Here is a 26,736-nt window from a genome sequence, read left to right on the forward strand (position 1 = left end):
TGAACCAGAAGGATGTTTTGAGTAATCCAAGATGGATAAAATAAAGATTTATGTCTACCGGTATAAGTAATGTCTTCGTTATTCCATATGTAGTATTTGTGTGGAGAGTAATTGTGTTTGTAAATGAGTGACCAGGAAATTAACATTTGTTTATGGAAGTAGGAAAGTTTTATTGGGATCTTTTGCACATTATAGTTACAAAATAAAAGAAAGTTCTTGCCTCCTAATTTGGAGAAAAATGTAATTTGGTGTGAAATTTCAGAATGAAGTTGCATTCTTAATAAAATGTCTTAGCCGATTTATTTTTAAGGTATTATTTAATGTACAGAAGTCTAGAAAGTTAAGACCACCCTTATCATAAGTGTTCATTACAACAGTTTTTTTATATAATGGTTTGTGTCCCTCCAAATAAAATTAAATAGCATTTTGTCAATGATTTTCAGAACTTTGTTGTCAACATTGAGGGATAAAGCTGTGTACCTTAGGCAGGATATTCCCTCAGCTTTAGATAGTAAAACTTTGCCTCTCAATGATAAATCTCTCTGGAGCCACTGGTTCAGCTTTGTCTGTGTTTTATTAATAATTGGATCAAAGCTTAATTGGCATCTGGCTTTTTTATCTTTGGAAATGGTCATTCCTAGGTAGGTGATGGACTCGTTGTTTTGTCGTTAAATCTGAACATTGTAATGAGATACGGTGTGATATTATTATTATTATTTTAATGTTCTTTTCTGTATTATTTACTGAATTAAAACTGTTTTAGAAAATACTGAAAGCATGTTGAGCCAAACTGAGATCCAGTCACGCAGTTATTTCTTTTTCAATAAAGTTTCTGCACGTGACCCGGAAGTAAACAGCACGAGGCTGTTAGCTTGTTAGCAGGCTAGCAGCGTTAGCTTGTGTTGAGAGGTTGGCGGTGTTTTGTTGGGACGTTTGTGAGGTTTTTGGACAGAAAGGACGATACGTGGTTCGTGTGGAACTCTCAGCATTTTCCAAAGTGTCGTAAATGAGTGAAGAAGTGTTGAACGGAAAGACAACGAGGATTGTTGTGATTGTGAGACTAGCAGATGATCGATCGGAGCTGCAGTGAAGTGGACGGCGGTGTTTGTGGGAGTTGGAGCTGAAGATCGGAGCAGGAACCATGTCTTCAGAACCTCAGGAAGGTTCTGTCAGAGAACAACTTTCTGCTGCTGAAGGAACCATCGTCCAGAACGAGGAGGAGCTCTGTCGTCAGCGCAGACTGCTGGATAGCAGCTGGAACCCACAGCTTCAGCTACACATAGTTGGTACGTTCACTGCTGCATCCACCTGCAGACACATAGACCCATGAACGTCTTTGTTTTTCTTCGTCTGAGCTGCTATCTGGATTGCTATTTAAACTCAGTCGCACAGCCAAGGGCTAAAATAAAAAACACTCTTTAGGTTTTGGGCTGAACAAGATAAACATTTACTGAACACACTAAAGCTAAACATTTAATCCTTTAACCTGTATTTTCGATATTAAAATGAATAAAAATATACAGGAATATTAATCCTGAATAAATCAAGTTAAACCTTAATTAATGTATAATATTTTAGTCTCCATAAAAAAGCTTTGTCAAAATTATACAAATATGACCATGCTGCAGAACGAAACAACAAAGCCTGAAAATATTTATAATTAGAAATAAATCAAATAATTCCATTTTCTTTGCTCTTTTGTCCATTTTTTAGAGCTGGACTCCTGGCATCATTTTTAACAATAAGTTAATTTCTTGGTGTGTGACCTCCTGAGTGTGTCCTTTTGAAACATATCAGAGGAATTAGATTTTTCTTAAACCCTGTTATTGTTAATATCATCTTTGAGTCTTATAAACATTAAAAAAATGAATCATATTGCACATCACTGGGATTACTCCAAAAATAAAACAGCCTCTATCAATCAGTGTTCCTCAGCACACTAGTGTCCTGTGAGAGATGGTTAGGTGTGCTGCGAGAAAAAAAATAATCAGCATAATATCATCTCTGTGTTTATCAAAAAAGGTTTTGGTTTCAACTTGAGTACCGTATTTTCATGACCATAGGGCACACCGAGTTATAGGGCCCGGTCTCAGTTATGGGGCATTTTTCAGTCTTTGACACTAGCAAAAGGCCCACCGGGTGTTAAGGCGCTGGCACGTTAATGCCCCGTTCGGACCCTCAGAGCCTCCAGAGTGGGTTAATAAAAGAACCAGTCTCTGCAGGGGTGTCAAACATACGGCCCGCGGGCCGTATCCGGCCCTCCAGGTGGTTTAGTCCGGCCCACACACGAAGAGTAAAAATCATAAGGGTATTTAAAAAAGAAAGCAAATTTCTAGTCCATTCCTGTGGCGAGTTATGATTTTTTAAAAGAAATAACCGAAATGCGCAATTCCGCCACTCGAGGGAGCAAAGGAAACACAAAACAGTTGAAACAGCATATCTCTGCATGTGCCAAAAGTGAAACCTAACAGCTCTGTGTCTGGGTAAGATGCACTTTGGTTCCCTATGAGCCTTACCGCTGTTATCTTGCTATAAGGATGATCAGTAGCAACACCCTAATGACCAAAATGTTGTCAAAAAGTAAAGTGGAGTAAAGAGCTGTCCAGGAAAAATGGACAGTTTTTTTTTTCTTTCACGAAGCTGAATGCAAAACCCCCATGCTTGGTATGACATCAACAGGTTGCAATGCTCAAATAATATAACATTCAGCACTAAGAGACTTACCATAAGGAAAAGTTTCTGTATTGCTTCAGTGTCAGATGTAAAATATTCAGTCTGTATAAAATTAAATAGACCAACTTTTTTTTAATTGAATTTAATTTTATTCGTGATCCATTGGCCCCAAGTGATCAGGCTATCATGTTGGTTGAGGCATTTTTTTTTCCAACTGAGTAAAAAAAACTAAAACAAAGCTGTTATTTTTCCTTTACGTTACTGGTCCGTCCCACTTGAGATCAGAATGTGGCCCCCGGACCAAAATGAGTTTGACACCCCTGTTTAAGAGGAAACCCTTATTATGACTGTTCTCCGTAACTGAGTAACACAAACTGAATGCTCACACACTCACGTGTGCTGACTGTCTCCCTCCCTCCTTACTGAACATGCGCAAGTGCAGACTCCGGTCTCAGCACACACAGACATTCGGTGTGTGTTTAAAAAGGCTTCAGGAGCAAATCTGAGATGGTTGTGATTTATTTTAACATAAAACAGCATGCTAAAATCCATCAAAGTCCTCAGCATTTGTATCTGAAAACAACAGTCGGACAAAATTTTTGACAAACACGTCAGGTTCCCTTTTGTCATTGATAAGATAAGATAAGATAAGATAAGATAAGATAAAGCTTTATTGTCATTGTACAGTCACACTCGGTACAACAGCACAACAAAATTGCAATTGCCAGAGTCTGTCTAGTTGCCTCGCTGCTCCAAGCAGACATGTTAGCTCAAGCTTCTTCAATCCATTCAACAACTGTGGTGTAACTCGCACAATAATAAAAGCCAACTTTTCCTGCACCCTTCTGCATATTTCTACCGCGCTGCTCCACGTCTGTGCAGAAACAGGGCGACTAATCTGTTCGGATCAATTATCATCCGTTCAGCTCTATTAGCTTCCTGTGGGATCTGGTGTCAGACCGTGTAACAAGTGAACAAAGTAATGACGCTCGGAGACGAGACTGTCCGGCATCAGCACCACTGCTCTTCACTACAACTCCCATGATGCATTGGGTTAATGTGACAGCGTCTCTTACTGCACTGCTGTTAACATGAAGCACAACAAACACAAACATCAGTTCTAACAGTTTGAAAATATTCATTAACAGTTTATTTCTCCTTCAAGGTTTTTGTTGGAGAACAAAGGATTTAAAGTCAGAGATTTCAGTGTTTGGTTCATCTCTATAAAAGAAACGGCTCGTTTTGACAATTTCTGTTTGAAGGAAAAGTTCTATTTGCGACTTTATCACTTTTGAGAAACTTGAAGTTAAATTTAAATATAATTAACAAAATGAAAGAAACAGCATTAAGGTGAAGTGACACATGTAAACTAAAAATAAACTATTTATAAACGCCAAAAGAAATAAAACATTTTTGTTAAAGTTACTTTTTTTATTTAGACAAAAGAATAATTAAAAGCTACGTTTAGTAGAAAAGAAAACAAGAATGAAGGATGTGCATTTTCTGCTTTTATTAAGTTCTTTAGTACAGTAATTAATTCAAATATTTTTTCCCACAAAGCCCCGTCTGCATTTTGTTTTACAGTAAAGATTTATTCTCCCCTGCATTAGGGGTGTAATGATTCATTTATCAACAATTTGATTTATATTATAATTTTTGGTTACTGATATGATCCACGGTTGATATTGGTTCATTTTGAATATTGTGATTCACTGACCTAAAGTTGATTCTGTTTATCTTTAGTCCAAAAACTTTGATTCTCATGTATCACAGAACAGGATGGGAGTCAGCGTCTTATCTGCATGATTTGCAATGCCAAGTTGAGCAACTCTAGCCCCGCCCCCTGGCAAAACTAAAGGAACACTTCGAGAAGCTGCATGGAGACGGTGAATATAAGAATGCAAAGAAAGCTGAATTCAAGGTGGAGAGAGTCAGATTCCATGATAATGCCACTCTGCCTACTCTTGTATTTGTATCCATCAATAAACCGATCCTCACAGCATCATATGAAGTTGATCGCAAAGCAGAGCAAGCCACACTCCATTGGTGAAACAGTAGTGAAACCAGTTGCGTTAAAGATGGTGAATCTGATCCTCGGAACAGCGGCGGAAGGTAAATGATCCCAAATTCCTCTTTGAAATGACACCATCAGTGACAGAATAGAGGACACGAGTAAAGACATCTTGGCTCAAGTAATCCAGATCTGATTTCAAGCCCGGCAAAATTCAGCCTTCAACTCCACGTGACTACAGACATTGCTAATCTAAGCCAGCTTCCTGTTTTTGTGCGGTACGTGAAAGACGACATGATAAAAGAAGAGTTTTTATTTTGTAAGCATCTTACAACAACAACAACTAAGGCAGCCGATGTGAAGAAGCAGTTGGAAGACTTCTTTAGAGACAATAATCTTTTGTGGGAGCACCATCTTTCTTTTTTTTGTTTTTTTATTTATTTATTTTTTTTAACTTGTCCTGTCCAACAGCTGGGCAGGCAGATGAGAGCTGAGGGCCTCTTGTGTTGGACATATTTTACTTTAACAATAGGCGTTATTAATCTTCAGACAAACCAAAGGTATGTCTGAATAAACCCCTTTTGTAATCGAGGCCAAACTTTATTAATTTCAATCATGTCTGAAAATCTTTGGTGTTGGACCGGACGGAAAAGGAAAGAAGGGAAGAAGAGAGGGATGTTAGAGGGGGGGGGGTAGGAGGGTGATAGTAGGAGGGGAAGGGGGATAAGACCATGAAGCAGCATAAAGCAACAAGTTTACTGGTTGTTTATCATTACGGTAAGGTTCAGTGGTAGTACCAAAAAGGGTGGGGCCTGTCCACACACACTCTCAAATGTTATTTACACACCTGTTGGCTGCAAAAATGTCCACATGTCGACATGCACACAAAACAGATAGTGTTCACACGCATACTTATGCCTTAAAACCAACTATTGTGAAATATTTCAGTCATTCAATCATGCAAACTGTTAATGCAAAGGTGAGCTAACACCTGTGCTCAGGTGAGTGTTTATATTCTTCTAAAATGGATGGTGGAACGTGAAAAGAAGGAAGGAGAGTGCCCAGCCATCCCCACCCCAAGACCCCCGCCGCAGCAGCAGCCAGAATCCCCCCAACGCCACACGGGAACAGGTAGGGAACAACCGCCCCCCGGGCGACCAAGACCGCCACCCAGGCCGGGGCCAGCAGGACCGCCGCGAGGCCCCCAGAGCCAGAGAGCAGGGAGGCGCGGAGGGATAGAGAGCGCCGCCCCAGCCCAACCAGAAAAGCAGCCCTCCCGCCGCGCCGGGAGAGCCCAACGCAGGGCCCCACCGGAGAAGGACGCCCACAGCCCCAGACGAGCACCCCACCACCACCCAGGAGTTCCGGGGATCCCCCCGCCCCAACCCCAGGTACGAGCCAGGACCCCCCAGGGGAGACCCGCTCTGCACTCCAGGCAGCCACCCACCCGGCCCAGGGTTGGTCCAGGGAAGAGCAAGGCAGGGGCCCGCCGCCCCCGCCCAGGAGGGGGGGAACCCCGGGGAAAAAAGGGGGCCCACAAGGGGTGTTGTAAATATGGCCCGACCAGGCTCGGCCACTGTTGGAAGTTTGGCGGGGCCCAGCGCTCAGGGGCAAGGACCAGGACCCACCCCCCAGGGACACGAACACCCCGGCTCAGGTGTAATGTGAACCCCCCCCACCGCGCGGAGAGAGCATCGCCGGGCCCAGGAAGCCGGCACCCAGGGGACACGGTCGCCGCTGCCAAGGGGCCCGCACCCCCCACCAGGGAAGGGGTAGGGGACAGATGGACCCAGTTCCCACCTTCTTTGCAAAATGTGTCTGCGTGTATGTGTGTTTGAGAGGGTGTGTGTGTTTATGTTGGAATGTATATATTGAAGGGGGAGGGGTGTGTGTACTAAGGGGGGTGCAGTTAAAATTGGCGAGTAGGGCACTAAGGGGACATCTGATTACTCACAGTGATGTCCCCTCACCCTCCCCACCAAGGGGCCCTAAATGTCTAAGGTGCTGTTAAAATTGGCGGGTAGGGTGCTAGGAGGACATCTGCTGCTTGCTTGCAGTGATGTCCAAGCACCCCCCTACCAAGGACCCTACATGTCTAAGGTGCAAATAAAACCGAAAGAGGGGGGGCCCACTCCATACGGCAACCATAGGAGGGGGGCCGCTGCCAAGTAGCCCCCCCCCCCCAAGGCGCATCGCAGGCTAGACCCTCCACCCCCTCACCCTTGGAGCACCATCTTTCTGCAGTTTGTACGGATAAAGGTCCAGTCATGCTGGGAAGAAAGTCTGGTTTTGGTAGGCTAGTAAAAGCCGCTGCACCACATACTGTTATGCATTGTATTCTGAACAGTCATGCATGCGTTGGTAACAAAAGCTTTGAATCCAAAATTGGCAGAAGTATTTAAAACTTTAGTGGAATATATGAACTATGAGTGAAATAGTGCTCTGAGCCATCGCATCTTCAGTGAGCTGAGCAGAGAAATGGGCGCTGAATTTGAGGTACTTCTGTACCATTCTAATGTGCAGTGGTTATACCGGGGACAGGTGCTGAATTGTGTTTTTGTCTTGTTTGTGGAATTGCATTAACGTTGTCATGCAGAGTGCTTCAAAAAACATTTTCATTTCGCGTACATGGCTGATATATTCGCAGCTCTCAATCACCTTAATCAGCAGTTGCAGGGAGGTGGAGTCAACATTATGGAAGCAAAAGAAAACCTGATGGCTTTTCAAAAAAAAGCTACTATTATGGAAACGACAAACAGAGAACAATCACTTGGCAAATTTTCCCCTTCTTGACAACTGTGTTAGTAAGATCGAAGATGTGTCTGGAATTGGTGAAATGTCTGTACCCAGGGAAATGAAACAAGCAATTGTCACGCACTTAGATGAGCTTGCAAAGTCTCTCGACGGATACTTTCCTGCATTAGACTCATATCCAGCATGGTTAAGAATAATATTCACGTTTGATGTTGAGACAGCAGAAGTCAATAATGAATACCTTGACGAAATCAATGAAATTCTGCAGCGCCTACAGTCACAGTCACATTCACCCATGCACACACACATCCACACACTGATGGCGGCTCCACTGCCGAACACTGGCGCGAGCCTTTAACCAGAGGCAAGGTGGGGTTCGGTGTCTTGCCCAAGGACACATGGGCTTGCAAGGTGGGAATCGAACCTGTAATCTTACGATCATGGGTTGACCGCCCTATACCACGGCCGCCCCATTATACTCAGGGTGTGTAGGGGGAAGAGTCTGGCAATACAATACATATCCCAATATTGTACTGGAACACAAAGTATGACTTAGAAAAAAAACTGTACCTGAATATTACTATGTCTTTCATTGAAATAAATTTGTAAAACTCTTTTAGTTGAATGATCACAATGGTAAATGGCGTATACTTATATAGCGCCTTTCTTCCTACAAGGACAAAGCGCTTTACAGTCACAGACCCATTCACCCAGTCACACACACATTCACTCAAACATTCACACACTGGTGGTCGCTCCGCTGCCAAACACAGGCGCCCGCCTACCACCAGAGGCAAGGTGGGGTTTAGTGTCTTGCCCAAGGACACTTCGACTCATGGGCGTGCAAGGCGGGAATCGAACCCGCAATGTTACGATCATGGGTCGACCGCCCTACCGCTGCACCACAGCCGCCCCACAATGTTAAGCACTGCAACTGTATTATTTTGGTAACTTAAAATATATAAAGGGAAAATTGAACATTTTCTGATTTCCACAAAAAAATATTTTTAAGTATAAAAAAACGAATATGCCTTAACCAATAATGTTTTAAGAGTATGATTGAGGAAATAAAGTGTTATACCAATATTGCTTAATGCAGCTTTTCCAATACTTCAAGACTTAATCCTGGCACAGAGATTCAGTTCGGTACCCATCCTAACTAAAATCAAAGTAGTGCATGTCTCATAAAAACAAAAAAAGCTGCTTCTCACTGAGATTTTGATGTTTTGTGTGTGTGTAGAGCTGCTCAAAGAGGCTCAGTGTGCTCTGCTGCCAACCAGGGGTTGGAGGTTTAAGTGGAAAACTAGACGCAGACACTGAAGGACACTCATAAATAATTAAATACATATCGTCCTGACAGCTTTTTAAATTGATACAAGATCAACAAATGAATTATCACGATATATTGCCGAAATGAATTTTTTCTACCACCTCTACATAAAACCGTTTCTGCACGTCGGTGTCAAGCCAGCTGAATTTTTTTGAGCTACAGTTCCTATTTTGCTTTCAGGGTTCTATTGGGAGAACTGGGGGGTGGAGGGAGGAATCTGGTGAGGGAAGTGTGCAAATCCTGTGTGATTGTCTTTTGTTCTCTGCTTTTAATTAGTATTTATAATATTTTATGGCTATTTTTATTGCTTTTATGTTAGGTACTTTGTGTGCCTAACCGGAATGAAAGACGCTATACAAATCAATAAAGTTTGAGTTCATGCTAGAAATGGTAACAGGATTTTTTCCTCATAGATCCTTATTGTTACAAATGTATTAATTTATTAAAACTTAAATATATGTCTGTTTATATGCTATAGTCAAATTATGGATCTCAATGTAATTTTTCTCATGAATAAATTCAGGGGTCGAGAGGTTTAGCGTTTCTTTGATTCACCGAAGACTAAAAGACCAAAATAACTCGATTTCTTAACTTTGAATGACATCTAAGTAGTCTTTTTTAAAAGAAAAAACATTTTATGCGATTTTTTTTTTTTTTTTTTTTTTTTTTTTTACTGCAAATCTTTTTTATTTATTGCTGTTTGACAAGATGTGTAGTCTTTTGAAAGTATAAAAGGGGCTCCTTTCTGTGTTTATGTCCCTACAGTTCTCCCCCAGCAATATATGACTGAAAAGGCTTTTTGCAACCAGCAGAAGTTTTTCCGAGAACGGGAGGAGTCAGAACCACCACAGATTAAAGAGGAACAACAAGAACCAGAACTGCCACAGATTAAAAAACAGGAGGAACCAGAACCACCACAGATTAAAGAGGAACAAGAAGAACCAGAGCCACCACAGATTAAACAGGAACGGCAGGAACCAGAACCACCACAGATTAAAGAGGAACAAGAGGAACCAGAACCACCACAGATTAAAGAGGAACAAGAGGAACCAGAACCACCACAGTTTAAAGAGGAACAAGAGGACCCAGAACCACCACAGATTAAAGAGGAACAAGAAGCACCACAGATTAAAGAGGAACAAGAGGAACCAGAACCACCACAGATTAAAGAGGAACAAGAGGAACCAGAACCACCACAAATTAAAGAGGAACAAGAAGCACCACAGATTAAAGAGGAACATCGGGAACCAGAACTGCCACAGATCAAAGAAGAACAGGAGGAATCAGAACCACTACAGTTAAAAGAGGAGGAGGAACCAGGACATTCACAAATTGAAAAGAAAGTGGGGGGACCAGAACCCTCAAAGATTAAAGAGGAGGCAGATGATCTCTTCATCAGTCAGGATGGAGATCAGCTTGATCTGAAGCAGGAGACTGATACCTTGATGGAGATTCCTACTTATGAGGAAGGTGAGAACAGAGAAGCAGATCTAAACAATCAGCAGAGCTTTAACGTAACTGACAGTCATTATGAAAAAGCCACTTCAATTACAGATGAAAAGATAGACCCACACAACAGACAGCAGAAGATCCCAAGTTTTGGTAACTTGTCTCAGTTTAGACTTAATACAAGAATCCATAAAAGGGGGAAGACTTTTTCTTGTAAAAAATGTCATACAAGTTTTAGTGAAATAAGTTCTCTCAAATCACATATGCAAACCCACAAAGGAGAGAAGCCTTTTTCTTGTAAAGAATGTGATACAAGTTTTACTCGAATATATAATCTCAAAAGACACATGAGAACTCATTCAGACGACATGCCTTTTTCTTGTAAAGAATGTGACAAAAGCTTTGGTCAAAAATATAATCTTAAAATACACATGAGAACTCACACAGAAAAAAAGCCTTTTTCTTGTAATGACTGTGATACAAGTTTTACTCAAATATATAATCTCAAAAGACACATGAGAACTCATTCAGACGACATGCCTTTTTCTTGTAAAGAATGTGACAAATGCTTTGGTCAGAAATATAATCTTAAAATACACATGAGAAATCACACAGAAAAAAAGCCTTTTTCTTGTAATGAATGTAACCGAGGTTTCATTCGTGTAGCTGATCTCCAAAGACATATGAGAACTCATACAGGAGAAAAGCCTTTTTCTTGTAAGGAATGTGACAGAGGTTTTAGTCGTATATCTGATCTCCAAAGTCACATGAGAATTCATACAGGAGAAAAGCCTTTTTCTTGTAGAGAATGTGATAAACGTTTTCGTCATTTATTTGCCCTAAAGAGACACCTGAGAACTCATACATGAGAGAAACCTTTTTTTGTAAAAAATGTGATACAAGTTTCAATTGCTTATCTAATCTCAAAAGACACATGAGAAGTCACACAGGAGAAAAGCCTTTTGATTGTAAAGAATGTGACAAAAGTTTTAGTCATGTATCTAGTCTCAAAACACACATGAGAACTCATACAGGAGAAAAGCCTTTTTCTTGTAAAGAATGTAAAAAAAGTTTTAATCAAATATCTCATCTCAAAACACACATGAGAACTCACACAGGAGAAAAGCCTTTTTCTTGTAAAGAATGTGACAAAAGTTTTAGTCAAATATCTCGTCTCAAAGCACACAAAAGAATCCATACAGAAGAGAAGCCTTTATCTTAACTGAATGTGACAAAAGTTTCAGTGATGTACAGTGGGGAAAATAAGTATTGAACACGTCAACATTTCTCTCAAAAAACAGTTTTCTAATCGAGCTATTGACACGAAATTTTCACCAGATGTTGGCATCAACCCAAGTAATGTGCACATAGAAAGAAATCCAAACATTTATGTCCATAAATGAAGTTATGTGTAATAAAGTGAAATGGCACAGGGAATAAGTATTGAACACGCTTACTGAAATTTATTTAATACTTAGTGCAAAAACCTTTGTTGGTGATTACAGCCTCAAGACGCCTCCTGTATGGAGAAACCAGTGGAATACATTGCTCAGGTGTGATTTGGCCCATTCATCCACACAAACTGCCTTCAAATCTTCAAGATTCCGGGGGTCTCTTATCTGAACCCGTATCTTCAGTTCTTTCCAAAGATTTTCAATTGGATTCAAGTCTGGTGATTGACTGGGCCATTCTAGCAGCTTTATTTTCTTTTTCTTCAACCAGTTGAGTGTTACCTTGCCTGTGTGCTTGGGATCGTTGTCTTGCTGAAAGATCCACCCTCTTTTCATCTTCAGCAGCCTGGCAGATGACAGCAGATTCTGATCAAGAATGTCTCGATACTTTTTTTCCTGTCATTATTCCTTCAATGATATGTCTACCAGTACCAGATGCTGAAAAACAGCCCCACGCCCTGATGCTCCCACCTCCAAACTTGACTGTTGGTATGGTGTTTTGGGAGTGATGTGCAGTGCCATTCTTCCTCCAAACATGTTGTGTCTTATGACATCCGAAGAGTTCAATTTTGGTCTCATCTGACCAGAGTATCTTCTCCCAGAATGTCATGGGTTTATCCAAATGTGTCGCAAACTCCAAACGAGCTTCAATATGCTTCTTCTTCAAAAATGGAGTCTTGCATGGTGTGCGTGCATGGAGGCCATGGCAGTTGAGTGCATTACTTTTTGCTTTCTTTGAAACAACGGTACCTGCTGATTCCAGGTCTTTCTGAAGCTCTCCACGAGTGGTCCTGGGCTGTTGGAGAACCCTTCTGATGATTGTTCTGACTCCTCTGTCTGAAATCTTGCGAGGAGCACCTGGGCGTGGCAGGTTTATGGTAATGCCGTGTTCTTTCCACTTCCGGATGATGGCCCCAATGGTACTCACTGGAACTTTCAGAAGTTTAGAAATGCACCTGTAACCAATGCCTTCAGTGTGTTTTGCAACAATAAGGTTGCGTAGGTCTTTGGACAGCTCTTTGCTTTTACCCATCATGCAATGCTTCTTGTCCAACACCTTGCTGGTGAGAAACCTTTTTAAAAGGCATCAATCAGGACTATACCAGCTGATATTACTTTGCACAAATAGGGGGCAGGTTAACGTTCTGAATACTGACAAACTCCAGCTGCTTTCTTGGCTTGCCAGACCTTTTTACCCCTCCTTTTCTTCATGTGTTCAATACTTATTCCCTGTGCCATTTCACTTTATTACACATAACTTCATTTATGGACATAAATGTTTGGATTTCTTTCTATGTGTGCATTACTTGGGTTGATGCCGACCTCTGGTGAAAATTTCGTGTCAATAGCTCGATTAGAAATGTTTTTTGAGAGAAATGTTGACGTGTTCAATACTTATTTTCCCCGCTATATATAATTTAAAAACACATAAGCACTCATTCTGTGCAAGGGGTTTTGTTTAATATTTTCTTTGGTAAGTCAGGAAAACTCTGCAGAGTTCTTGACATAAAAAGTGGAAAATATTTAAAAAGTAGCTCTTTTCTATAATCAAAAATAAGCTGAAATTTAATACAGAACGTGAACAGATAAAGTGAAGATTTGCTTTAATTGGATCATTTTATTGTATCTTGAAAAAAACAACCAAACGTTCATGAAATTCATTCTTTTAGATGTACCTGTATATAGGGAAATATTGTTTTGAATCATAACTATATGTACCATATTTTCACGACCACAAGGGGCACTTAAAAGTCTTAGATTTTCCCAAAGATGTTGGGGACGCCCAATGAGGTGGTGCACCTAATGTGTTATTGTGGGACTTCGTCAGAGGACATAAAAGAAAACAGCATGAAAACGGGGGAGAGAAATGTGGATGTGAAAGAAGACACACCCCAAAAGGGCAGGTATGTCCATTCAGCAGAACGTCATTTTTTTCAACCCTAAAAATGGCAACTGCAAAAATACATGCTTATAAAGCGCAGTTTAAACTGCAAGCCGTCAGCCATGCGGAGGAACATGTGAATCGAGCAGCTGTGAGAGAATTCAACATCAGTTGAATGGTTCGCAGGTGGAGGAAGCTGGAAAATGAACTCCGACAAGTCAAGAATTTCTGCAGAAAATATGGCGAAGTGGCCCATGTTGGTAAACCAACTCGAGCGATGGATTAACGATCAGAGAAAATCTCTACAGTCACGATTCAATTGAAGGCATTCAACTTCCAGCAGATTACAAGGAAAAGCTGTCCATCTTCCACTCAGACTGGAGTAAAAAGATTGTCGACAAACTCATTCAGCCGTGCCACATCACCAACATAGACGAGCTGCCACTTACTTTTGACATCTCGGTGAGTCACACTGTCAAAAAGAAGGGGACCAGGACCAACAAGAGCATTACACACAACAGGACATGAAAAGTCTGTTTGGATGCTGTTTTATGACTGAAAAATTAATCACAACCAACTCAGTTATGTTCCCACTGCCTTTTTTAAACACACACTAGCATGCATGGTTTACCGGTATATGTTAACATATCAGCATCTTAAAATCCGTTGCGCCTTTTGTATGTGTTAAAAACAGAAAAAGCACCCATGACGGAAACTGCACCCTATAATCAAGTGCGCCCTATACACTGGCCTTGGCAACTGGCCAGTGTGTCTGATCTGTACGTAGAGCCTGAAAACTGACTTAAAAACCTGCGTAGCAACATGGGGTTTTACAGGCTTTTATTTAGACTTTTTATTGAAAGTGGAATTTCATACGACTACATTGACACCAAGTCATAAATCGAAATAGAGCTGTAAAAGAAAAAGTCTGGAACAAGATTTTTGTTTTGATGTTTCTCACCAAGCGTCTTCCAACTGCGGGTATATGCGCAAGTATCTCGCACTATCATCGCATTTTTTAACAATTTGATTTGAAATGATTTATTTCAAGCAGCCAAAGAATAATATGTTCAAGAATGCCCATTAAGCGCATTCTAAAAACGTGCCATGCATTGGTGTGTACGTAGCATAAGAGTTAAATCTTAATCTCTTGAGTGGCTTTCAACATATTAAAGTTAACATTTCTACTGGCATTGTTTGTTGATTTGATTTTTAAAGACATTTTGCTAAACCCCAATCAGAAAACAATATTCAGTATTTGTTTATTTTTATTGGTAGTTTTCTTGTGATATAATAATTTGGTTTAAAGTTGCTTAGTTAATCATTGTGGTCGTAGTTTATAATGAGACAATGTGTAAGTTGCTTTAAGTCTGTGTGTTACCATGACAACACGTCAAATATGTATACATTTCTAACACACAGCGAACATTTGATTTTATTGTTTTAAACTAAGACTGACTGCAGTTCATACATTGTTGAGATGTGAGCAAATGACTATTTTGTAAAGAAAAAAATTCAGATAAAGAAACAGACTGGTGTTTGTGTCTGGTGTTCTTGTGATTCATGTTTTCTAGCATACAGAACTGTATAGAACTGTTCCTCTGTTCTTTTTGGTTCTCAGTGTTCTGTCCCAATCTTTACTGTGAATAATAAAGTAGACATGAACATCAGTCAGAAGTGTGGAGTCTTTCCCACAGTGTGGGTTTCTGCTGATGTTGCTTCTCTGCAGGTTCCAAAACTGGACTCTGTTCCAAAAAATCAGGGTATGTGACGTGACAATGAGCTTCTGGATGTGGGGATATCCCGCCTCCCCTCCCCTTGACTGACATGTCACCGTTTTTACGTTTCGACAGGTTTTAGTATCAAAACCGCAAAAATAAAAGCGCAACTCAAAAATACGATTTCAAAATAAACTGCAACTCAAAAACAGGATTTCGTAATGGCGAAAAAAAAGAAACGAGCACTCAGAAATATGATTGTGCTTTGGGTTATAGCTTTTGGTTGCAAGTTTTAGTTCTCAATTTATGCATTTTGATTCTCAGATTTGAGGTTTTGATGCGCTGTTTTACTGTTTTGATGCCCAATTCCTTAGGCACTATATTGACACCCTATGAGTCCACGGTATTAGAATTACAAACACATGAGGTTAACCTCAGCAAAATATTAGCGTTTTATAGAGTTTGGAAGGAACAGTAAAGCTTACCAGCCACAGGTCTCATCTGTTGTGGCTGTCAGTCATGTATGGAAGGTTCCAGCAGGAGGGCAGACTGTGCGCTCTTGTTGGTCCAATCGGCAAGCAGAAGCAAACTAAGCTGCACAGCGATAGGGGGAGGTGAGGTGCCTAAAATTTTAAATTAAACACTAACCCCATTTTCTGGAGAGAATGTTGCATTGTAATTCTTGAGTTAAGGTAACGACTAATAGATCCCATATGTAAAAAACATTGTTTTAAACTAATTGTGAAGAATAGTTAGAAACTGCCTTTAACTTTTATTACACTAATGGTTTAAACTTATTTCACTGAGCATGTATTGTCATCTCAAAATTATATTACATTTGAAGAAAGCACAGCTAAGCTATTGTTCTAACAGTTTCTTCCCATACTCCCTCTTTTCTGTGCATGTTTTCTGCTGAGCAGGCCTCAGACTTATCTTCACTTTAGCCTTGGAGGTTCTCTCCACCAGTAACCTGTGGGCGTGTTTTTCACACGAAGCCCATCGGACGATCTTCTGAATATGCAAATGCAGGGTATTTATACCAAAGCCCATCCCTGAGCTCGTTGGTTCGGACTTTGAATGTACCATGTTCATCTGTCTGTCCCCTTCGTGTTTGTGCGAAGTAAAACCTCCACAAAAGCTAAGTAACTGTCTCTGAGTCGTTATTCATTATTTCTGTGTGCAAGAAACTGACGGGGTTACGAACTAACACAAATACAGTCCTTTCTAGAAAATCCAGTTTCTTCACACTAATTAAAAGTGACAAATTAAAATTTCACTACAATAAAAAACTGTTTTTAAAATTACAATGGTTTTTTGTTTGTTCGTTTGTTTTTACTCTCTTAATTCATTTCTATATTAAATGAAAAATGCCAAATGTTATTTAGAGCAGAGATAAAGTTACTATTAATAATTGCCATTAAAAAAAATTGGACTGAAATAAACAAAAGCGACAAATTAATGTTTCACTACATTAAAGAAACAGTTCAGTTCAATATAGGATTTTTGTTTGCTTATTTGTTTTTACCCTTTTTATTAATTTACAAATTTTTATAAAAATGCCAACTCATCTTATTCAGACAAGCTGTGTTTGTTTTAAGGAAATATGTTTAATGAAAACTATAGTATAGAATAGGCAGGCTCTTCTAAAAGAAACTAGCAGGAGCCCCAGCGCTGGTCTTTGCTTGGATTTGTTTTAAACTTGTTCAGAGTCAAATGCATGTTTTAAGGGGAGGAGGATTATTTGGTTGTTTCTATTTTTGTTGTGGATTCTTACAATCCTCTATATGTCCCGTGTTGAATTCTACTATTAAAATGTGGGAAACAAATGCTTTTCAAATCCAAATCAATCCAAAAGCCTGGAGACTGGATGGCCGTGGTCCTCCCTTTGACCTGGACACTGGTTGCCATGGCGACCTGCACACTCACCAAGCTGGAACTTAGAAGAAGAAAAAGAGACCAAAATGATTGATAAAGCAGGTTTTCCAGGGAAATCCCACAAAGTGCTTTCCAAGCTAGAACTAAGAATATCCAGCATGCATTTGGAAAAACTCATTAGCTTATTGTGGAAAATGATGAGTCATTGTAAAAGCATTCTATGAATGCTCAGAAAACTTCCTCTAAGGTTGTGGTTGTTTGGAGAAGTCCTCCTCTTCAAAGAAGTTCTCCTGACCATCTTCAAAGCCACTTTCTGCTTTTTCAAACGCTACTGTTCAACAAAAACTTGGTTTCTGCCACAAAACCAACCTTAGACACTGAAACAGAATGAATCCAATGCAGAAATGTGTTGACACCTTTAATTCAAAGCTTCAATCAGTTTGAATCTCATGAAGAACATTTCAAAAATCCACATTTGGATCAGGCGTCTTCATCAGAGCACAACTCATGTTTCCAGGACTGTGACTCACCAATAGATCCTCATTTCCTTTACACAATCTGTTTCCATCATTTGGATTTTTCATAAAAACTTGAGTTAGAAAAGAATTGTTGCCCCTAAATGTCCAGTTTGAATAGTCTACAGTTTGTTGTGTTTGGTTGCTAGGTAACAGGGTCTTTAATGTCTCTGATGTCATGGTGGCTTTCAGAGTTGAACTCCTGAATATGACGGTAAACATTTGGATTGAACCAAAATGGGATTGAAGCTCATGCTAAATCCTGATCTCAATGCTGAAAAAACCTCCTCCTAGATTCTGGTTGTTTGGAGAAGTCCTCCTCTTCCAAGAATTCCTGAAAAAAGCCCTCATTTCTCCTGACCATCTTCAAAGCCACTTTCTGCTTTAGTTTAGTCCAAACTTGCTTTATGCTGACAACATTTACAGCTTGAATCCATCTGAAGAATCCAAGGAAACAAACCAATCTAAGTCTGCATTCATGCCACTTCAGAACCAACAAAGCATGTTTCCAGGACGCTGACTTACCAATAGAACTTGGGATTTCCTTTGCAGAATCCTTCTCCGTGTGTTTTCCTTTGTTTTTCTCCCCAAAACCTAAAGCAGAGATTTTTGCTGAGCTGCAGAACAAACGTCTGACTGCTTTAACCGCCGTTGATGGTTTGTTGTGTTTCCCTCTATAGCTGCTATGGTCTTGGTATGGTTGCTAGGTAACGCTGTCTTTGATGATGATGACGTCAGAGTGGCCTCTAGAATGGACTTTTTTCTTGTGGAACCAGGAGCTGTAACCTTTAGGGCACTAGGACCCAGAAAGAGGTCCAGGCAGTGACGGTGTTCAGTGACGTCACTCCTCAGTGACGGACATGCTGTACACAGCAGACTGCAGACCAGCCCACACCAGCAACACCGTGGTGAAGTTTGCAGACGACACTACTGTGGTGGGGCTGATCTCTGGGGACGACGAGACGGCCCACAGAGACAAAGTCCTGAAACTGTCCAGGTGGTGTCAGGCTAACAACCTCATCCTGAACACCACCAAGACCAAGGAGATCATCATGGACTTCAGGAAGAACAGAGCAGATCCACCCCCACTCTACATCGATGGAAACTGTGTGGAGAGGGTCCACAGCTTCACCCTCCTGGGCACCACCATCTCTGCTGACCTCACAGGGTCTCACAACACCATCAGGAAGGCTCAGCAGCGCCTGCACTTCCTGAGAAGACTCAGGAAGAACAATGTGAACCAGGAGCTGCTGGTAACCTTCTACCGCTCAACCATTGAGAGCATCCTGTCCTCCTGCATCACAGTGTGGTTCTCCCACTGCACTGAAGCAGAACAGCAGAGCCTCCAGAGAGTGGTAAAGACAGAAGAGGATCATCGGCTGCCCCCTCCCCTCACTGAAGGACATCTACCAGTCATGCTGCCTCAGCAGAGTGACTGACATCATCACTGACTCCACCCATCCTGCTTTCTCTCTGTTTGAACTGCTGCCCTCTGGAAGGAGGTACAGGTCCATCAGAACCAGGACAAACAGACTAAGGAACAGCTTTTTTCCACAGGAAATCACCATACGGAATACACACACTTCCACCAACTACACCCACTCTGACTTTATACAAATGCTAAATCTCTGACTACACATGTGTGCAATATCTTGACTTCTGTGCAATAACACAATATCTACTATGCTGCGCTCACAGCAACTCAACTCATTCCATTCTAGCTTGTCCATACATATTTAATATTTAACAGTTTCTGCACATATTGTTCATTTTTTGTTAGAAATGTAAATACAGTTATTCTATTTTATTTTTATTTTATTTAACTTCATCACTTCAAGGCTGCTGCAATTTCATTGTATCACCATCTACAATGACAATAAAGACTCTGATTCTGATTTATTTCTGGAAGACGCCATTTTTGTCCCTAAATGTTGGATTCAGTCTGGATTCCAGTCCCACTCCCAGCATTCCTGCTCCTCTTTAGCTCCTCCTCTTCCTCCTGATCAAAGTTTGAAGCCCAGAGCCAAAAGTGCGTCTGCAGCTGCTTCTGCTCCAGCAGCCGCTCCCTCTGCTCCTCCTGCCTCTCCTCCTCTGGGAGCTCCTGCATCCTCCTGCGCTCCTCCCTGTCCTCCAGCATCATCAGGAGGCTTTCAAAAGGCTTTCTGGAATGTTCCAAAGCAGAAACCTTCATCATCTGAAGATGGAGGAAGACTCCAACACAGACAGACAGACAGACAGGAAGTCTCCTGGTTTTTCTGCTTCAGAAGGTTTTTGGGAAACTGCAGAGTTTTCTTTGTGGAGCTAAAGAGCTGCTGTCAGTCTGCTTTGGTCCATCAGGAATGAAGGTCAGGACTGAGAGGAACCTGAAGAAAGTGACTCTTCATCATCTGCTGCTGAAGAAGACAGAGGAAGATCCACTGTGAGAGCAGCTGCAGAAAGCTTTCTGCTGTTTTTCTCCTCTGAGAGAGTTTGGAGTTCCCAGCAGTTTGAGTGGAGCTGAAGCAGCAGAGCTGAAACAGACGTTCTTCTGCTCCCATTCAGCATGAACGGACAGATCCACTGAAGGCCGGCCTGAAGCTCTGGCTTCCAACACGTCTGCATGGATCCAAGCGTGTGCAGTGTGTGCTGACATGCTGTTCTCTGAGGAACATGTTGGTGTCTGACTGGATCTGAGGACACAAACAGCTGCTGACATCTGAGAGGGTCAAGCTGCAGAGTGGCTCCTCAAAGCTCACGTCTCTGTGACAAACATGATGCTGCTTCTGTCTGTGCTCCACCACTAAAAGGACTGTCCAGAGTTGGTCCTGATCCGGTTCTAGTCTTTCTGGCTCCAACTTCTCTTTCCTGTCAGGAACCCTTCATGTTCTCTGCCTTCCTCACATTTCTGTCTTCTCTCTGGGCTTGAAGCCCAAAAGGAGCTGAAAGCTGCTGACTTCAGTCTGATCCCATGTTCTGGATCATCCGTGTTCCTGAAACACGCTGCTGGACCCGTGATCAGAGGAACCGGAGAACTTCCCAGAACATGCAGACACATGTGGAACTGTTCTGATCATCTGTGTGTGTTGACAGTGAAGGAGAGCTTTGTCCTTCAAGAACTTCATCTTTGAAAAAACTTTATTGACTCTGACAGAGTTTCAGTTTGAATCCATGTGGTTTTCATTCTTCCATTGAAGTCGTCTCCAGAAACTAAAGATCTGCTGAATCAATGCTCCTCTGAGAACTTTGGAGCTTTTCTCTGCATCTGTTCCACACTTGAATGTGCAGAAGATCAAAGCGCCGGACGCTCTGAGCTTCAGCGTTCCAGTCAGCAGCTGCTGAACCAAAGCCAGCAGCAGGTGAGGATCTGGGCCTCAAAGCAAACGGACAGAAAGATGAATGGAAGAAGGGATGGAGTCCCAGTGTTGAAGACATCAGCTGGAGAAGCTCTGAGGCTCTTTCAGGTGGGCGTGGCAGCGCTGCTGCTTTCCAGCAAACCAAGCAAACTGCAGCATCTGTGATCTGAGAGGCTGTTGGTGAAGAAGAGCATCATCAGCATAGAACTGTGGGCCGTTTGGCTTCAGAAGAACAGCTTCATGATGTGGAAAGAATCTGTGTCCTTCAACAGGTCCAGAAGATCCCAAACATGGAAACTGGAAGCAGTTTGGATTCTGGTTTCTTCCTGAACTTTGAGGATCCAAATGCTGAAAATGGAAGCTGACAGATAATGCAGCAGACTTTACCAATGTGCTCAGAACACTAGAACATCCACAGAAGAAGAAAACACTGTTCTAGTGGAACATCTACAACTTCTGTCCATGATTCAGAGGAACTGCAGAAAGATGACTCCTCCCACTTTGGGTTTGGTCAAATGTAGAAAAGACAAAACAACCAAATCCAAACAATTTGGATTCATTCTGGCAGAAAATGTTCAAACTTTTCGAATTTCAGGAAAAAATCTTCAAAGAAATAAATCTATTTTAGAATCTACGAAGAACACTGACTGGAAAACAGCACCAGACTGCTGCAGCTGCAGACCTTCATGTGACTGTGGGACCTGCAGCAGCTGCAAACATCTGGACTTCCTGCTGCAGCTGCAGACCTTCATGTGACTGTGGGAGCTGCAGCAGCTGCAAACATCTGGACTTCCTGCTGCAGCTGCAGACCTTCATGTGACTGTGGGAGCTGCAGCAGCTGCAAACATCTGGACTTCCTGCTGCAGCTGCAGACCTTCATGTGACTGTGGGAGCTGCTGCAGCTGAGGAGCTCAGCATCTCTGCAGACTCAGACGGAGCTCAGAGCTTCTGAAAGGAAATGACAGAGTTGTGGAAGTTTAGTGGCTGAACTTCTTGTAGGTCCTGCTTGGTTCAGGTTGTTGCTGGTGGTGGAAAGAGCTCCTGCAGACCTCTCTGCTGTTGGAAGGATCTTCTGTCTGCAGACTCTCTGATGCTTCAGCAGGAGGCGCTGCAGTGTGGTCCTCCTCATGAGTCCTGAAGCTGCACCGTCAGCTGCAGAGCTTCAGAGCTGCTTCTTCTCAGACCACTTTCTTTGGCTCGGACGTTTTATTATATTATTGTTATTATTATTTATCTTAATTTCTTTTCCCCCACCATCGACATCATAACATGAAAGACAGACAACACTCCAGACCAGCTGGTGGCGCTAAAGCACCATGACGCTGTTAGTCAAACAAAGAAGAAGAACAGCACGAGGCGCTAGCAGCGTTAGCTTGTTAGCAGGCTAGCAGCGTTAGCTTGTGTTGAGAGGACGGTGGTGTTTTGTTGGGACGTTTGTGAGGTTTTTGGACAGAAAGGACGATACGTGGTTCGTGTGGGAACTCTCAGCATTTTCCAAAGTGTCGTAAATGAGTGAAGAAGTGTTGAACGGAAAGACAACGTGGATTGCTGTGATTGTGAGACTAGCAGATGATCGATCGGAGCTGCAGTGAATAGGACGGCGGTGTTTGTGGGAGTTGGAGCTGAATATCGGAGCAGGAACCATGTCTTCCCTTCAGTCTCTGAGAGAGTTGATCAGCGAGCGACTAGCTGCTGCTGCTGAAGAAATCTGCAGACTCTGTGAAGGAACCATCGTCCAGTACGAGCAGGAGCTCTGTCGTCAGCGCAGACTGCTGGATGTCATCTGGAAACCACAGCTGCAGCTCCACCACATAGGTATGTGATCTTCATCAAAGAAACAGAGAAGTCCTTTGAGCTTCATGCTTTTCTTTTTTCTTCTTTTTTTCTGCTTTGTGTATAAATTGTGCTAAACAAATAAATTTCTTGTTCTTACTCTCACTAGACTAGTATAATTCACCAAAAAGATACTTAAGTAATTGTAACGCGTTACTACCCACCTCTGCATATATATTCATTTCCATTAGTCTCAGACTCCTCAGACATTTTCTTCAATGATCACAGAGTTTATTGATGCTTGAAAAAACCCAAAAGTCCTGGAAGCATATAAAAGGCTCCTTGTTGTGTTTGTGTCCCTGCAGTTCTCCCCCAGCATTGGATGACTGAAGAGGAAGATCTCTGCAACCAGCAGAGGAACTTCAGAGTGGAACAGGAGGAACCAGAACCTCCACAGATTGAAGAGGAACTGCAGGAACCGGAACCTCCACAGATGAAACAGGAACCAGGGGAACTCAGCATCAGTCAGGATGAAGAGCACCTTGATCTGAAGCAGGAGACTGATACCTTGATGGAGATTCCTACTTATGAGCTATATGAGAACATTGAAGAAGATCTAAACAATCAGCAGAGTTTTAATGTAACTGATAGTCAGGATGAAGAAGGAAACCAACATGAAGAATCAACATCAACTACAGATGAAGAGACAGACCCACAGAACAGAGATCAGAGGAAGAGAAGGGACAGAAGTCATGTCCAAAGTGTGGACAGCTCTCACATGTCAGCAGGTCAGTGTGACTCTGATCTTCATCTCCACACTATCGGTATGTTCACTTCAACAACGGTTCTATCTTGAGCTTCAAGCTCTCCAAACATGCAGTCCATCAACAGCGTGTCCTGGAAGAGTCTCTTCTGTCCCTTCCAGTTGAAAAGACAGAAGACATTGTTGGTCAGTGCAGCCGACAACATTCTTCAAATCACATGATCTTAGTTAGTCCCTCCAGCTAACGACAAACAGGAAACCTTAACAGATCAAAGAGAAAATTGTTAGCAGATAAAAAAGTACAATCTGTTTTGTCGTCTGTGGTTCTAAGTTTGTAGTTCAGTTCTTTTCAGCAGATTTCTCTGTCAAACCCAAAATCCCATCTAAACCTCTTTGATGTCTCCATGTCTCCAATTCCAGACATTCAGACAGATTCTATTTCCAAAACTACATTTCAAGCTAAAACCCAAAGACAGGGTCCTGCTCATGGATCTGCAGACAGAAAAGATTCAAACCTGAACACATCAGTGAAAAACTGCTTAGTGTCAGAATTGTTTTCTATCTTTTCTGGACTGATTCTTCCTCCAGTGCAGCTTCATCTTCATCAAACTGCTCCTCATTGGTGGGTGGAAACACAACAGGGAGGTTTTTCTGTGTCCAGTTCAGCTCCATGAATGTTCAGGCTGTTTAATGTCAGTGATTTCAGTTTAGAAAAACTGCATCTCTGCTGAGATTTGCTTCACTTCCATAAGAACCTCAGCAGCATCAGGATCATTTTGTTGATGGTTTGTCTGTGGAATGACATTTCATACTCATAGCTTCAGTGGAGATCAAGAGTCTGGAACCTTTAACACTAAAGAACCATTTGATCCAGTTTCTTCCAGACCAAAACCCAACAAGAACCAAAAAGTTCCACTTCACTGTTTAGCAAAATACCTTTTATTTCTGTTTTTTCTGGCTGTTAAGATGATCATTTATGAAATGTAGCTTTTAAAAATGTCAAAAAACGAATTATGACAGTTTTATTACAGCTGTCATGAGATGAATTCTTTATGTGATTAATTAATCATTACCTGTTATTAAGTAATTTAATCATTCATTTTTTTCCAACAATATGTTTATTGGTTTTTTCTTTTTTTGCATTACAACACACATTCACAAACGAACAAGCATTTAAAAATAAAAATGTGAAAAAAATATAAACTTGATCTCAGACACCGTAAATTGTTTGTCTTATAAAATACTCAACATGGGTTTGAACACTTGAACACAAAACATTGATATACTTTCTGCAGAGACCTATTTTTATTCAAAAAATAAGTAGAGATCCAGCATACAGTTCAGTTCAGGCTGAAGTTTTAAACATCATCACTGTCAGACAGATCCATGCCCTCAACAAATGCTATAAATGGTCTCCAAACAGCTTCAAACAAGTTCTTCTTTCCTTTTAACAAAAATGTTCTATGTTCCATCGGCAGTACAGTTAACATCAGTTTAGTCCATTGTTTTAGTGTTGGTCCTGTGCAGTTTTTCCAGTTAATTGCTATTGACCTTTTAGCCTGCAATAAACACATGTCTAAGTGATTTTTCTGATCCAGAATATCTTATTCTGGGGATAGATTCCCAAAATAAAGATGACTGGTTTCAGTGTTATTTTATTTTGAGATCATTTGTTTGATAGTTTCTCTGATTACAGACCAGAACTGTTTTATTATTCTACAGTTCCATATACGGTGAAAAAGTGTTCCTTTTTCCTCATTGCATATTGAGCAAGTATCTGGAACATTGATATTGAATTTATTTAATTTAACAACTGGCATTAACCATTTATACTGTAAAAGCCTCAATCTTGAGTTTGTAGTTTGCTTTTGTGCCTTTGTGCAGGCTACTCGCCATTATTCTACTGATATGTCTGTTTCTAGGTCTTTTCTCCATGCATCAAGTTTCATATTTGCATTTTCTTTTGAGTTTGTAAGTAACAAATGATAAAATTCTGAAATAGCTCCTCTCCTACTGTCTTTGGTAACCAGTTCTTCTAGTTTAGACTTTTGTGGCTTTAAAAGAGATTTTCTTTCTGTTCTAATATAGTTTCTTAATTGTAGGTATTTGTAAAAGTCTTTTCTATTAATATTATATTTTGATTGTAGCATTTCGAATGACATCATGTCTGAGGCTGCTGCTGGATACAGGCCTTGAATTTTTTCCAAACCATTCATTGCCCATTGTTTGAACACTGCATCTGCTGTGCCTGCTTTGAGATTGCTGGTTTGCCAAAATGGGCCTTAGCTGTGATAGCGTATTTTGTTATTTCATTACTTTTTTTTACACTATACCAAACATTGATCATGTTTATAACCTTTGAATTATTAGTTTTCTTGTTCAAGTTAGCTTCCAAGTTGGAAAATATATAAAGAGGTAAAGATGGGATTAAAGTTTTATATTCCATTTCTGCCCATTGTGGGGCATCTTTTTTTTGTAAAATAGTATCTTACAGACCCAAGCTGTGCAGCCCAGTAATACCACATTATATTAGGGCATTTTAGTCCTCCTTCACTGTAAGGCAGATGGAGGAGCGATAGCCTTATTTTAGATTTTTTATTTTTCCATATAAACAAATAATCATTTGTTTTATAGTTTTGAACCAGCCGTCAAGCGGTGGCAGGGGGATATTTTGAAAAACATACAGTAGTTTTGGGAAAATGTTCATTTTGTAGACATTAATTTGACCAATCAGTGATGTATTAAACTGCATCCATCTATTGAAACTGTCATTTATGTCTTTTGTTATAAAGTCATAATTATTTTTGAACTACTAGAGCAGGGGTCGGGAACCTATGGCTCGCGATGGTCACATGTGGCTCGCAGACAAATCTTTAATTATATATTTTTTAAAAATGTTATCAGACCAGTCCTTCCCGGGCGCGATGGGATGCCAGAGGCGCGGAGTTGTATCGGTGCTTGGAGAGAAAAATCTGCGCCAGCGCTATCAGTTACTATTATCTATTATTTCACAGAGTTTGTACCAGCCGGAAATCTGTGAATTGCCGTGCCTAAAACTGCCCGCTCCCGTCTCTGAGAAAGAGCGCGAAGTTGCGGGGACGGGATGTGTGAGGAAGAAAGCAGAGGGTGGGGGGTCACGGGCAGAAAGGTGAATCGCGCAGGGATTGTAAAAACGTATAACCCGCTGCCCGTCACTCACTGCAGTGTGTG

The 26,736-nt window shown here is 41.2% G+C and overlaps 4 protein-coding genes across 5 annotated transcripts in view; 3 read left to right on the forward strand and 1 right to left on the reverse strand.

The window, feature by feature from the left end:
- The window catches only part of LOC144987275 (uncharacterized), a 371,740-nt gene that overhangs the window by 100,001 nt on the left and 245,003 nt on the right, over positions 1-26,736 (reverse strand). The window lies entirely within an intron of this gene.
- Positions 1-26,736, forward strand: part of LOC144987279 (uncharacterized) — a 141,155-nt gene that overhangs the window by 72,440 nt on the left and 41,979 nt on the right. The window lies entirely within an intron of this gene.
- Positions 1-26,736, forward strand: part of LOC144987842 (uncharacterized) — a 78,417-nt gene that overhangs the window by 42,936 nt on the left and 8,745 nt on the right. The window contains exons 1-2 of one of the 2 annotated variants that reach the window (XM_078937392.1): positions 21,735-22,805; positions 23,129-23,551. In XM_078937392.1, the coding sequence (XP_078793518.1) occupies positions 22,634-22,805; positions 23,129-23,551 (595 nt within the window). In that variant the 5' untranslated portion in view covers positions 21,735-22,633. Of the gene's footprint in view, positions 1-21,734; positions 22,806-23,128; positions 23,552-26,736 lie in introns of those variants that run through there. The other variant, XM_078937396.1, reaches the window with a different exon arrangement.
- On the forward strand, positions 865-16,410 carry LOC144987891 (uncharacterized). The gene is made up of 3 exons (XM_078937670.1): positions 865-1,286; positions 9,534-10,238; positions 13,737-16,410. Exons 1-3 carry the CDS (start codon positions 1,142-1,144, stop codon positions 13,871-13,873), a joined length of 987 nt encoding a protein of 328 aa, XP_078793796.1. The 5' UTR covers positions 865-1,141; the 3' UTR covers positions 13,874-16,410.

The sequence above is a fragment of the Oryzias latipes genome, chromosome 2 (assembly GCF_053564925.1).
Source record: "Oryzias latipes strain Hd-rR chromosome 2, Olatipes_Hd-rR_3.1".
In the NCBI taxonomy this organism is placed as follows: domain Eukaryota; kingdom Metazoa; phylum Chordata; class Actinopteri; order Beloniformes; family Adrianichthyidae; genus Oryzias; species Oryzias latipes.